This window comes from Mercenaria mercenaria, chromosome 7, assembly GCF_021730395.1.
Source record: "Mercenaria mercenaria strain notata chromosome 7, MADL_Memer_1, whole genome shotgun sequence".
Classification (NCBI taxonomy): domain Eukaryota; kingdom Metazoa; phylum Mollusca; class Bivalvia; order Venerida; family Veneridae; genus Mercenaria; species Mercenaria mercenaria.
In genome coordinates, this window is record NC_069367.1 from 73875829 (window position 1) to 73890033 (window position 14205).

The 14205-nt window shown below is 36.1% G+C and overlaps 1 protein-coding gene across 1 annotated transcript; it reads right to left on the reverse strand.

Annotated features, from left to right (window-relative positions):
• Positions 1-2842: 2842 nt before the first annotated feature.
• On the reverse strand, positions 2843-9850 carry LOC123553924 (uncharacterized). Its single transcript, XM_045343671.2, has 3 exons — positions 9625-9850; positions 6355-6500; positions 2843-3841 (listed from the first exon to the last, which is right to left on the reverse strand). Exons 1-3 carry the CDS (start codon positions 9680-9682, stop codon positions 2843-2845), a joined length of 1203 nt encoding a protein of 400 aa, XP_045199606.2. The 5' UTR covers positions 9683-9850.
• Positions 9851-14205: the final 4355 nt, after the last annotated feature.

A 14205-nucleotide genomic window follows, 5' to 3' on the forward strand; every position in this document is an offset into this window, starting at 1 on the left:
TGTCAAAATATTTTACACTACTTTTTCCCCTGTGTTATTGTTCGCAATCATAACGGGTAGGAACAAACACATGCACTTATGTTGTATCTAAGCACGGCAGTGGTCACTTCGTGCACGTGTTTGGTGATGATGAAGATAAGGTACCAAAGTACGCGGTTATATTACTGTGATTTGAGACGCAGAAACAACTGCATTAATCTCAATATTTGGTACACTTCATCTAAAATATATTAATACGAGTTACACGCATATGTCTAAATAGCATATTTCTTGTACTGGATATACTATTGATCATAAAAAAAATAACAAAATACAGAAAACCAAAGAAAACAATAGCTCTTTCATAATAGTGTACAAAAAAATGAAATTAAAAGCCAGTTTTTTAAGATCGCAACGTAGACGAAAACAATTTTAATGAAGAAATACTGAAATATCAATGTTTACCTTTAACAGTACAATTTTACCCTTTTTAAATTGTATCACACTTCATCTTTCAGTGTGGCCTTTAAAAATAAATTTGAATGTAGGCCATAATTATGTTATTCAGTTAATTTTGCAAAGTCTGGTATATTATTTAAATTAATGCATTTCATGCTATTTATGAAATTTTACCATTTCTGCTAATCCGAATGTCTACTGATATTAATGCACAACAAATTTCGTTAAATTCCTAAGATCAAATGTGAATAAAATTGATCTCGAATCGTGACTATAACTCACAGTTGCCATCAAATATAATTATTGCTGCATTGGCTGGTTAGTTTATCATGGTGATTATAGTTTCATTATTGTTTTTATACCATATCCTGAACACATAATTTCAAGTGATGGATTTTTAAAACTACCATGGATTTTATCAATTATTATATTCTTGATAAGATTTATGTGGCTTTGTAAATGATTTTGAACAACGATGAAATGCTCTCAGTGAAAATCTTGGTCGGATCTGATATTATATGAGCGTATGCCAACAGTGGCAAAAACACCATATGGGAGCTTAAACGTATACCCTTACATATTCCATAGTTATAGGATAATGTAAATAAAAGGCAATTAAAGACCCGAGACAAGCCAGAATATAAGCATCAAAGCAGCTGAGGCCCGGTGGGGTTTAAAAACGGCCTCTCATGTAGTCTTCCGCCTGTCCTGTCAGACACATTCAAAGGGTAAAGCGTAGCGTCCAGACATGCGGTATGTTTCGAAATAGTTTGGTCATAACCTCTTTTAATAAAACTTTTCATAATCCATGATCTAGAATCGTACGAAATTTGTAAATAGTGTCGCCATACAAATCCGGTTTCGATTAACCTTGTCACTCAAGGATCTTCAGACACAATAAGATTTTTAACAAAATCTAAACAAAAACATATGCTCCATATAATTTAATTATTCTAAAATAAAAACCTTTTAATCCAGGAGCATGGATATTTGTAAATATTTATGTAAGACAGTTTGTTAATACTGCATCAGCATTATCGTTCACCTATATAAATTGTTTTCAAGAGCTTATCTGCTGTTGCTATTTTTTTCTGAAAACATGACAGTTCACATTCTTACTCGTACTTTATCAAACTTTCGTCTTTTTCCTTGAAACTGCCATTGGTGAAATAACATTTGTCTCTGTTCGCAAAGCGAAGGTTTCTATGATTCAAGTTAAGAAGCCACCGTGTTTATAACGCTAAGTATTAAAACGTGGCTTAGAATAATGTTTTTGAATTATTATAGGGCTGATAGAATCCACAACCCTCTTAGAGTCTCCTATCTGTCATAATTTCAACAGTTGCATATTTAGCAATATTATGACAATAGTTTACAATACACGTTACTTAACTCATCTCATTACATGAGAAATCGTCAATATGTGATCTCACTTTTGTATTGGGACTTAAATAAATGGTTTTGGTGACGGATATCTGGTTGAAATTTTTCGAGCGGCTTTTTGACCACTGAAATAAAGATGAAAACGATTCGTGCAAAAGCAGTCTTTATAGTCGGTTTGGCTCAATTAAGATATGATTTTGACATGGAGTTCTATTTTATAGAATTATTCTCTCGGTGAAGGGCAATCATTTGAGACTGATTCAGTGAAACAGATGGTCTTATTAATAAGTATCTGGATGTACTTTTTAAACCGGTTAGTTACCATTCCAATAAAGAAGAAAAAATCCTCGGGGTGTAAGTTCATGAAAGGCTGTCACTACTGTTTGTAACATGTTTAGGTCGACCAACTTGCTTTAAACACACAAGACACATTTTTTCTCATTTATTTCATTCTTTTTGTGTATATTTGTTACAAGCAATATTTAGTTCGCCAGATTCGAGTGGTGCAGATGATGTATTACATGTAACGTGTCTGCTCCAAGAAGACACATTGCGGTCATTACGTCTGAAGCCGGTATCTACCCTTGGTCTTGCGCTTTTTACAGACGCCATCAGTAATTTCATGTTTGGATTGTATACGTTAATCTTCTTCTGGTGTTGGGTACTCAATAAATTCATCTTGCTTTTTGGTTGCCAAGTACACAGTTTTGTGCTTGCGTTTATCAGAATATATTTATTATCAATATGAGTTAGTTTGGCTTGGTGATAATGAGCGATAGATCCGTATTTTCTGGTATCATACACTGGTTCCCACTCGTCTTTCCGCTGCAATGAGTATCTGCTCCCAGGATTTGATACATTCCATGTATCAATGTTTGAGTGAATTGTGCTCAAACGCTTTTTCCTAATGGCATTATCAATCTTAATATGATTAAGATGAGCAACTGACCCGTATTTTCCTGCATCCAACACTGGTTTCCACTCACGTTTTCTTTTTAATGAGTATTTGCTCCCCGGATTGTCACATTGTGTCTATGTTGTTCTGAATTTTGTCTTCACGCGTTTTTTTCACAGCGTTGTCACTTTGTGTCAGGTAATTGTTCTCCTTAAAGTCATATTCAGCTGACTTATCGCCATTTATATAGCCTTTCATTTTAGGTTGTTGGTCACTGCAGTCGGTATCCTTAGTTTTCCATGTGTCAAGCGTAGAAGTTATATTTTCAAGTTTTTTCTTAAACATTATATTATTGTTCTTTATTTGATTATTATGTTCAACAGAACCATACTGAGCTAGTTCTGGGGCGAGTTTGTACTGTTTCATGTTTGGATGTAGATAGCTCTCATCTTTCTCGTTTTCTTTCCAGGAATCAAATTTGGTCGGCGTGCTTTCTATCATCTGCTTCTTCAAAGTGTTGCCTCTTATAGTGAGGATGTTGTGTGCAACTGAGACATTGTCAACGGCTTTCTCATGGGTGACGTTGTAGTAATTACAGCTATTTTTGTTGAAAGTGCAATGCTCTATATCATTATGTAACTTCTTTTGAATTTTATCGGGTTGTTTCAAATGATATTCTTTGTTTTCTGTCCGTATGTCGCGCTCGGTATCAGCTTCAGTAAAGCCTTCAATGGTACTTTCATGTTTTTGGTTGGACCAGACATCTACATTTTGTCCTTCCAATTGAGTCACATTATCAACTAAAGATGGCTCAATTCCATAACCATTGTGGGTCCATGGAGGAGGTGTATCCCTGGAGATCAGTCTTTTATTTCTTGCATTGGAATTGTCCATTTTCCAGGCAAACTTTGGTGTACTATGGTAAGGTAATATTGGTGAATCACCACTTCGAATAAACCGACATGGAGTATCAGTGTTCATCGGGGGAATTTCTCCATTTTGATACAGTGAGCTCCTTTCTCGTCGGTTAGCCATAGTGGTTCTAACTGAACTAAAAACAGCCTCTTCGTGATTTCTCCATTTTTCAAAGACAGCTCTGCTGTATGGGTCGTCAGATTTCAAGTTCTGGAAGATAATATCAAAACTGTAAAGCTGATACTAGTATTTGACAAGATTCCACTTGCTTTACAAACAATATTATATCTAAATGTCTATAAAAAGTTCAGAGCGATATGAACATGAAGTGAGCAGTAAGCCACGTAAAAAGGTTTCATTTTGTTAAACGGCGTTTCGTTAAACAAGACAGTGATTTGTCGATAAAAAAAATCATTGTTTTGAGTTCAGATGCGAAAAATTATATCGCGAAGGCGCTGCCCGAGTGATACTGTAATGCGCATCTGGATAGCAAACACTGATTCTATTCAAGAGCAAATTTCTGTTTGATATATAATATTTCGATTCTAACATGTTATCAATGATTATAATGTCCACCTTTGAAATTATCCAACATTTGTTGACGTGTCCGGTCCGGATGTTTACGTTTATATACGTATAGAAACCGGTGCATTTTCGTATAGAAGCGACGGAACGCAAAAAAGTTTCGTATGGAAGCCGTTTTGATTAACCTGCCTGCCGTGTGTCGTTTTATTATCCAGCGCGTCGCTATGACGTTTGACGCTATGACGTAATAGATGTGACGTACACACAGTGACTATGTAACATATTAACACAGTGTCAGTTTTCTTTCTTTAATAGTGAAATAAATAGGGCCATGTTAGAATAATATAAAGCATCTATTTTTCCTTACATGATTTCCATCGGATTCTATACCCTAAGAAGCCCTCCCGCTTAGCTCAGTAGGTAAGCGCGTTGGTCTACGGATCGCGGGGTCGCGAGTTCGATCCTCGGGCGGGGCGCATGTTCTCCGTGACTATTTGATAAACGACATTGTGTCAGAAATCATTAGTCCTCCACCTCTGATTCATGTGGGGAAGTTGGCAGGAACACTGGTTACGTTAACTGCCCGCCGTTAATGAAATACTGTTGAAAAACGGCGTTAACCCCCGCCCCCACCAAAAAAAAAAAAAAAACAAAACAAAAAAACAAAAAACAAAAAAACAAACAAATCTATACCCTAAGAACGGACAAAAGATTCAAATTTATCTTTTACAGGCATGCTGTTAGTCCACAGATAATTTTAAGCATAATATTCTTAAAATGTATCCTTAATACTTACATCGAAGTATTATGCTTTCAGTGAACTATTAAATTTATACAAAATAATTCCGAATTACGATAATAATAACCGCAAAGCAGTTTTGGATACGGAGATGAAATTTGAGGAAAAAACAATTCAAAAGACAAAAGAGAACGTTTTATTGAAAATATGTTATTTAAGGACAGGCATGTGACTAAGGTAATTTTGAAAAAAAAAAATATGAAACAGTCTGTTTGAACAATATACGAAAATATATTCCTTGTAAAAAAAATGCGATTTTGTAGCCCGACCAATTTGATCTATGTAAGAAGACGTTTGAAATCATTCTAATGATTTATGATTTATGCAATTCTATATAGAATTCACAATCAAATAGGGTTTTGTTCACAGATTTTCACCAACATCGGAATAATCTAAAAATATCTGGATATGTTCCCACATCAACTTTTGGTTATATGTTACAGTTTTGCTGTCTTTATTTGACCCAATATTGCATAGACTTAAAGTAATAGATCCCAAACGACAAAATCGTCACGGCGGGTATTAGAATATCAAACGTTATAACGTCGCAGACCATTTTGCTCATGACTACGTGACGTATGTAAACAATAGACTACATCTGTATCTCTGGGGTCACATTATTCGTTGGTGTGCATCAGCTATATATTTTATAGCTTCGTTTAAGGAAAAGCTTTTGGATTGTACATACATAGGGGATCTTACATTAGTGCCTTTTCATACGGAATTCATTTGACGAGTTCATTAAAGCATTAAAAATGCGATGCTATGCGACGCCTGGCATTTATCATTTTATTCAACGAGTTTGATAGATTCTATGTGGAAATACACAAATGTGAAAATTATAAGATTATATTATCACATATTTGCTTTCCCTGCTTAAACATCTTTTTTCTTTCTTCACCCTTTTACAGAAAAAATACGTCGATGAGCGTCAAAATATTAATGTACAATTTAGATTATTATATACGTCACCATATATAGTAACAAAACACTTTGGAAACGGCCATTACGCCTGCCATTCAAAGATTGGTAATGGCACAGTGTGTCTCACGCGCAATAATCAAAATGGCGCTAAGGAGTAACCGTAAGGTCGGCACGTTATAACATCGACGTCATCTAGCAAGTCATGGTGGTAAGTGAAAGAGTGCTGAAAATCGTCTTTAGATAGATTCTCGGATATTGATGGCAACAAAATCGACTGAGTCGAAAATATGGAGCATGAAATGCCATTATAAAACTGAAAAGAATACATAATAAGGTCAATAATTCTAGGTGTCCCATTACGATTAATAGGTAAAACCAAAACTAGAACAGTGTGTTGCCCTTAATCTTATTTTACAACTTTACCTCGATCTGCACAACAGCTCATTTGATATATAATCGAACTTTTATCAATTACCTCCCTTTTTGCATATGTGTTTCTATGGAGACGTCTTACTTCTGTAAACTCGTTTTCCTGCGGTTTGAAGTTCTCCAGCAGCTCTTCGTCACTCCTGGAATCCTGACTGTCTTTCTTCAGTCTATCTTTGATCCTTTCCCATACTCCTGAAATCATTTTAATTATGTCTGAGGAATTTCATACAGTGTCGAAATTTGCACAATTTACGTGACAGTGACACAGACCACGAGACAGTCATCAACCTCTCGAAACATCACAAATCAAGAGCTGGTCAACGACTTCTCGAAAAATTATCAAACAAGGGCTAGTCAACGACTTCTTGCAACATCAAATAACAGGAGCTGGTCAACCACCTCTCGAGTAATCATCAAACAAGACCTACTCAACGACTTCTCGAACCAAGCAAGAGCTTGTCAACAAATCTTGTAACATCACAAAACAAGAGCGTGTACGCTATTCAGCCTAAGTCCTTTCAAAATATTGTCCCATTAATTTCTGTCCGTTACAGTAGTTAGAAAGTTACTTAAAAATCCATAAAAGAGCATACGACATTCTTAAAACACATTCCAAACCAGTTCAACATTCTCATCGACATTCAAATTTTTAGAATCTCGATGTGCAATATCAAGTAAGCACAACAATTACTTAAACATTCATATCTTTGATAAATATCTAGCTGATTTTTATGTCGATGTGTAATATTGAGCAGGCACAAAAATCAGTTAGACATTCACGTTTGTGAGCTGAGGTCTATTATTGTTAGATGCATTTTGTTTGGCGAGATGCAATGTCAAGCTAGCACAACAGCCAGCTCGACATTCCTCTTTTTGGCGAATGTCGAGCTGAATTCATTTTTATGTCAAACTGCAATGTCGGATTAGCACAACAATCAATTCGACATTCATCATTTTGAGCTGCGGTCTATTTTCCAATGTCGAGCTAGTGGCAACAGCCTGTGAGACAGTTCGACATTCTTCTTTTTGGCGAATGTTGAGCTGAATTCGATTTTATGTCAAATTGCAATGTCGGAATAGCACAACAATCAGTTCGACTTTCATCATTTTGAACTGAGTTTTTTTTTTGTTGTTTTTTAATGTCGAGATCCAATGTCGAGCTAGCACAACAGCCAGCTCGACATTCTTCCTTTTGGCGAATGTCGAACTCAATTCGATTTTTATGTCAAACTACAATGTCGGAATATCACAACAATCAGTTCATCACTTTGAGCTGTGGTCTATTTTTTTAATGTCGAGATCCAATGCCGGACTAGCCTAACAATCAGTTCGACATTCATCACTTTGAGCTGTGGTCTATTTTTTTAATGTCGAGATCCAATGCCGGACTAGCCTAACAATCAGTTCGACATTCATCACTTCGAGCTGTGGTCTATTTTTTTAATGTCGAGATCCAATGCCGGACTAGCCTAACAATCAGTTCGACATTCATCACTTTGAGCTGTGGTCTACTTTTTTAATGTCGAGATCCAATGCCGGACTAGCACAACAATCAGTTCGACATTCATCACTTTGTGCTGTGGTCTACTTTTTTAATGTCGAGATCCAATGCCGGACTAGCCTAACAATCAGTTCGACATTCATCACTTTGAGCTGTGGTCTATTTTTTAATGCCGAGATCCAATATCGGACTAGCACATGTGCAACAATCAGTTCGACATTCATCACTTTGAGCTGTGGTCTACTTTTTTTAATGTCGAGATCCAATGCCGGACTAGCACAACAATCAGTTCGACATTCATCATTTTGAGCTGCGATCTACCTTTTTAATGTCGAGATCCAGTGTCGAGCCAACACAACAATCAGTTCCACATTCGTCTTTTTAGCTGAATTCTGTTCTTTTAATGCGAGATGAAATGAGGAGCTACCATAACACTCAGTTGTATTCTATCTATCGATTTACCTTGGTTGGCTGCTAGTTTACAAAGCTCTGATCTAGCGATTCAGTAGACTAAGATTTTAAACGTAAATTGCGCAGTTGTCGAGGAGCGGGATTTCGGCTGCCATAGAATGCAATTTCAAGGCACTTGAGTTAATAATGGTGTCAATCTTAGAGTTCGTCAAATTATGAACGCTAACCCGAGTCGTGTAAAATTATTTGAACACACTTCTTATGAAAATGGTCTAAAAATCTTCCTACCACTGAAAGGTAGGGTTTTAATTTTAGCTGAAATTGTGTAGTAGGATTGAGTATAAGGGTGCACCTATACTTCCTTGCTATTGAGCTAGCTTTTATAGCGACATGGTAGAGTGTCCGCCTTAGGTATGAGAGGTCCCGGGTTCGATTCCCGGTCAGGGCTGAAGTATTTTCAGACTGTTACATTCGGCACCCAACGTAAATAACTCACGAGTAGACACCTTGGAACGTCCCACAGAGGTTCAAACTCCTGGAATTCGAGGACGAATTCTAAAGTTGAGGGGTGTATGTAGTAGGGCAGAGTATAAGGGTGCACCTATACTTCCTTGCTATTGAGCTAGCTTTTATAGCGAGGTGGTGTCTGCCTTAGGTATGAGAGGTCCCGCGTTCAATTCCCGGTCAGGGCTGAAGTATTTTCAGTCTGTTACAGTTGCAGCTGAGAGCAAATATATTTACATGTAGTTATGCGTAGGGGTATAATAAAGTGGCGTGTTTAAGCAGAATGGTCTTTAACTCAAATAAGACACAACCGTGTCCTTCTCCCAGCTCCCTCTCTGGTGACTTGATCTAATGTCTGATTGTGTTTAGTTCTTTTGCAGGCCTGAAAACACTCAACGACACAAGACTGTTTAAATATGATTCAAATAACTTTTTTGTCATTAAAATCCAAGGTTTTAGATGCCAAACAAACTGTCAAAAAAACAAACATTCTATATATTGTCTATTTTTTTTTTATTTTTTCTTTAATTTACATTTTGCGCTTGAGTGTCTACCATTGTTAAATAATATCGAGCTTGTAGTTTTCAATAAACCTTTTATCAAACCAATGGCATTCACTGGTAAAATAGAAAATAAAGCTTTTTCAGTTTTAGCATTTAAAGTGAAAAAGAAAAGGGAGATATGTTTTAAATCATAGTTGATTCTTTCGTGTGTGTTAAATGATAATCTGAAGATCAGTAAAACACCCACTTCTTTTAATTAAAACACTTTGCGTAATATGTTGAACCATAAACTTCACAGAAAGAAATTCTTCAAAAGTTTGGGGAACTTGCAAATTTCCCCACATATGAAAATAATTCGTTTCTGTGAAATATTTGCTTTAAGGTGATGCAAACTTACCGTTTCTGTCCATTTCCTCTATTTCTTTTTTCTGTTCTTCTTTGAGTGCATACATCATGAAATGCTCAGCGTTATTGTTTTATCTTTAAATAGCCACTACAAGTAGTCGGATAGTCGTTCGCCACCTTCTTGTGGGACGCAGTGACTGCTTCCCATAAAAATATCTACAGAGTTGTGTATCTTCTACTTAATTAAAAACTGTGCTCGATTTGTCGCCGTCTCTTATGACGCCGAGGTCGCATAGTGACGTCAATGACGTCATTATTTACTGTGTACGCAATCAATGGATTACGTGATCTAATCTGATCACATAACGTCCTAACCTCACAGCAGCGGTTATTTCCCCTTGTGTCTCTTAACCCGTTGTCCGCACATAAAAGGAAAATTCAAATATCATTGAGCTTCTTAAAATTATATGTATGACCTGAATTAACGTAGTTTCAACAGGTTTTTGTTTGGGTTTTGTGTCCATTTTTTGACCGCCTAGTGTTGTAATAATTAGGTGTGTTGGAGGGGGGGGGGGGGGGTGTAACTCTTTTAAGAGGGGTCGCTTGTGTATTTTGTAGTGTTTAAAGTCGCGCCGATTTAGACCATATGGTAACTTACTAGCTGTTATGTCGGAGGAAGGCCTAATTCATCCCCATCGCACCTTATCCCGGATTTATTTCATGCACGTGGGTCGAACCTACACCTTCCGCAGGCAGTTATATAGCTTCCTCAAATGGAAGAAATTTATATCCAAAGAACCTATAGCGATCATGGACATATATTTGTCAAAAACGAATTTCAGATGGTGTTTTATTTATTTACGCTATATGCATTGATCTATGCATCGATTCATAATACGAAAATTGTAAGCATGACTTCTACAAGTTTAGGTAAATATCCGTCAGCTGATTCACGCTTACAGTAAAATTAAACTTTTAAACATTGTTTTAAGCTTTCAAATTTGTGTTAATGCAGGACAAGTCAAAAGTCAAAAAGTTTCTAGAGGTTTTTCTTAAACGATACGATAAATTATATTACATTTGCTGAACCTAAAACCGTCAAATGTACTTTTCTCTAAAATGTATAACTGTTTGTTACAGTGGAAGATCGAAACTTATTTCACCGCCGCCGCCACGGCAGAACAAATGTGTAGATTGTTAATTGGATGGAATAAGTCTTTTAATGTTATCTTTAATATTATCATAATTTGACAGAAAACTAAAATAAAGGGACTGCGAAATGTTGCAAAAAAAAAAAGACTTTGTGATAGACACTTATAAATATGCAGGCTCTAATCTCGATTGGGGAGAGACTTGAAGCAGTATACCCAAAGCCCTAGTTTCACTAAATAGAATATATAATGGCACAATGTCCCCTAATCTGTTTGTATACTTCTCTCGTGCACTTTGCATAGCCTGGAGAATGATCGCATGAGGTCAGGATTTTGCGCTGTATTCTGTACTTAATGGGTAGCCAATGGGGCTCCTTTGTTTCTTATTATAACGCAAGTTGCCATGCTCTGCATGTTGCAGATAACCTGTACTGAACGATATGGACCACGTGTTAGCACGACGGTCCGGACCTCACGTATTTTAACAAAAGACCCAAATGGGCCCAAGTTGCTCACCTGAAAAAGGCGTTGTAAGTTCCAGTATCTGACAATTTGTTACTTGCAAACGAAATTATTTACATTTCTTTGTTGTTCATCATATCATTTTTATATTATATTAAATATTCTCAGAGCGAAACTTTGATTATTAAGTCTTAGAGATTCTCTTTGGTTACAAGGAGGCACACTTCTTCAACCATCAAGTCAGGAAATAAATCTTTGCTTCTAAAAATGGTAAACTATTGCAAAAACAACAGTCTCGTGTAGTAGGAATGTAATGATGGTATGATTATCTTCTGTGATTGATATTACTTAAATTTTTCTACCTATACTCATCCTGATAAAATGCTAAATTATTTTTTATTGATTATGCATGTTTATCTTATAGAACCAAACTGATCTTAGGTACTTAGTATTTGAAATATTAAATGCACGAAGAGCTATATCCATGCTTATAAAATACTTAATCCAAAAGGTGATTCATGAGAAGTTGTTCAAAGGTTTTTTTCTAGTGACCCCTAAAATGGGGAAATCATTTAAACAAACTTGAGTGAGGTCCATGCAAGGATGCTTAAGATCAAGTTTTATGAAGATTCGTCACGTAGTTCATGAGAAGTAAAAAGCTAACCCTCCACAACCGACAAAGCACCATTAAAATTGCTCATCCTGAACTTGGGGTTCAGGTGAACTAAAAAAAACATGTATTCATATTTTTCCAGACTAAAATTTAATGCAAACACCATTCTTTTATTATATATTTGATAATATTGTTAAATCAATTTTATTATACTGCTCTGAAGTATGGGATACTTTATGATACAACAATTATTGATAAAGTTCAAATTTTGTAAATCTTCATGCTTGAACTGAATATTGTTCTACAATGTAGAATTTTATCAAACCATATCTTTAAAGCAACTTTTTATCTAAACAATATTCAGCTGATAAAAAAGAAAACGTTGTGTGCTTGTTTTTTTTTTTCTTTCTTTTTTTGGGGGGTGGGGGGTTGTTTTTTTTTTTTTTTGTTAAATAGATTTGAAAATATTGATCCTCTTGTCAATTTTTACAATGTGTTTCTATGGGAAAATCACATTTCTCATGACGTTTGTGTACAGAAAAATTTCTGTGTAGATTTTAATAAAAAGTTCATAGTTATAGATTTACATATTTTCAGTATAAAGTTAGAACTGTTGAAAATAATTATACAAACCTTGGTTCAAACTATTTTTTATTTTTTGGGGTTTAACGTCGCACCGACACAATTTAAGGTCATATGGCAACTTTCCAGCTTTGATGGTGGAGGAAGACTCAAGGTGCCCCTCCGTGCATTATTTCATCACGAGCGGGCACCTGGGTAGAACCATCGACCTTCCGGAAGCCAGCTGGATGGCTTCCTCACATGAAGAATTCAACGCCCCGAGTGAGGCTCGAACCCACATCGACGAGGGGCAAGTAATTCGAAAGTTGGTGACCTTAACCACTCGGCCACGGAGGCCCCTTGGATCAAACTATTGAAAAATATGAAATCTAACAAATCTGTATGTTTTACATGTAGTATAAAGTATCTTTCACTTGTGAATACCAGATTTTAGATATACCACTCATGAAAATATTGTATCTGATGATCTGACTTTTCAATCTTACAATGAAATAAACATCACCAAAGCAGGAGATAACAATGGCTGCTTTTGAAACACAAAGGCCCCCAGGAAGGCTTGTTTGAGGCAGCTGGGTATAACATACTTCTGTATGCTGTTTGATATCTTCTGACTACATCATATGATAATGAAGTTTAAAGGCTATATGTAAAGCCTTCTTCATCAATTAGAGACCACTTTCAGTTTCAGGGTCACTTCACCTATTGACCTCCAAAACATTAAGGGGGTCATCTGTTGACCACAAGCAATTATTCTCTATGAAGTTAAAAGCGATAGACAATAATTCTTCATTTCTTAATCACAAAGTGACAAACTTTTCAGTTTTAAGGTAAATATAACACTGCACATGACCTGACCTATTAAACAAGAGGGCCAAGATTGCCCTAGGTCACTTACCTGAGAAACACACCACAACAGTGTAAACATGTTTGACCGTAGTGATTTCATGGAAACAAACATTCTGACCAATTTTCATTAAGATTGGACTAAAAATGTGGTCTCTTAAGTGTAAACAAGTATTTTCTTCAATTTGACCTAGTGACCTAGTTTTTGAGCCAAGATGACCTACGTTCGAACATACCTAGATTTGATTAAGGCAATCATTCTGACCAAATGTCATGAACCTAAATTGAAAAATACAGCCTCTATCACATACAAAACAGTTTTCTTTGATTTGTCCTAGCGACCTAGTTTTTGACCCCAGATTACCCATATTCAAACTTGACCTTAACTTCATCAAGGTTATCATTCTGACTGACCAAATTTCATGAAGATCAATTGAAAAATACAGTCTCTATAGCATACACAAGGTTTTCCTTTGATTTGACCTAGTGACCTAGTTTTTGACCAAAGAGGACCCATATTCTAACTTGACCTAGATTTCATCAAGGTAATCATTCTGACTAAATTGTATGAATATCCAGTGTAAAATGCAGCCCCTGTTGCATTCACAAGGTTTTTCTTTAATTTGACCGGGTGACCTAGTTTTTGACCCTAGATGACCCATATTCAAACTCTACCTGAATTTCATCCAGTCAAACATTCTGATCAAATTTCATGAAGATCCCCTAGACTTCGTCAAGGCAATCATTCTGACCAAAATTCATGATCAATTGAAAAATACAGCCTCTATCGCATACACAAGGTTTTTCTTTGATTTGACCTAGTGACTTAGTTTTTGACCCCAGATGACCCATTTTCAAATTCGGCCTAAATTTCATCAAGGCAATCATTCTGACAAAATTTCAAGAAGATCAGTTGAAAAATACAGCCTCTATCGCATACACAAGCTAAATGTTGACAGACGACAGACAGACAGACACCGGA

What these genes read in the sequence shown, in the direction of transcription:
- LOC123553924 (XM_045343671.2), bottom strand. Translation starts at nt 9,682, where the DNA reads ATGATGTATGCACTCAAAGAAGAACAGAAAAAAGAAATAGAGGAAATG. An exon ending in AGAGGAAATGGACAGAAACG is followed by an intron (nt 6,501 to 9,624) that starts GTAAGTTTGCAT and finishes AAATGATTTCAG; the next exon opens with GAGTATGGGAAAGGATCAAA. An exon ending in ACACATATGCAAAAAGGGAG is followed by an intron (nt 3,842 to 6,354) that starts GTAATTGATAAA and finishes ATTATCTTCCAG; the next exon opens with AACTTGAAATCTGACGACCC.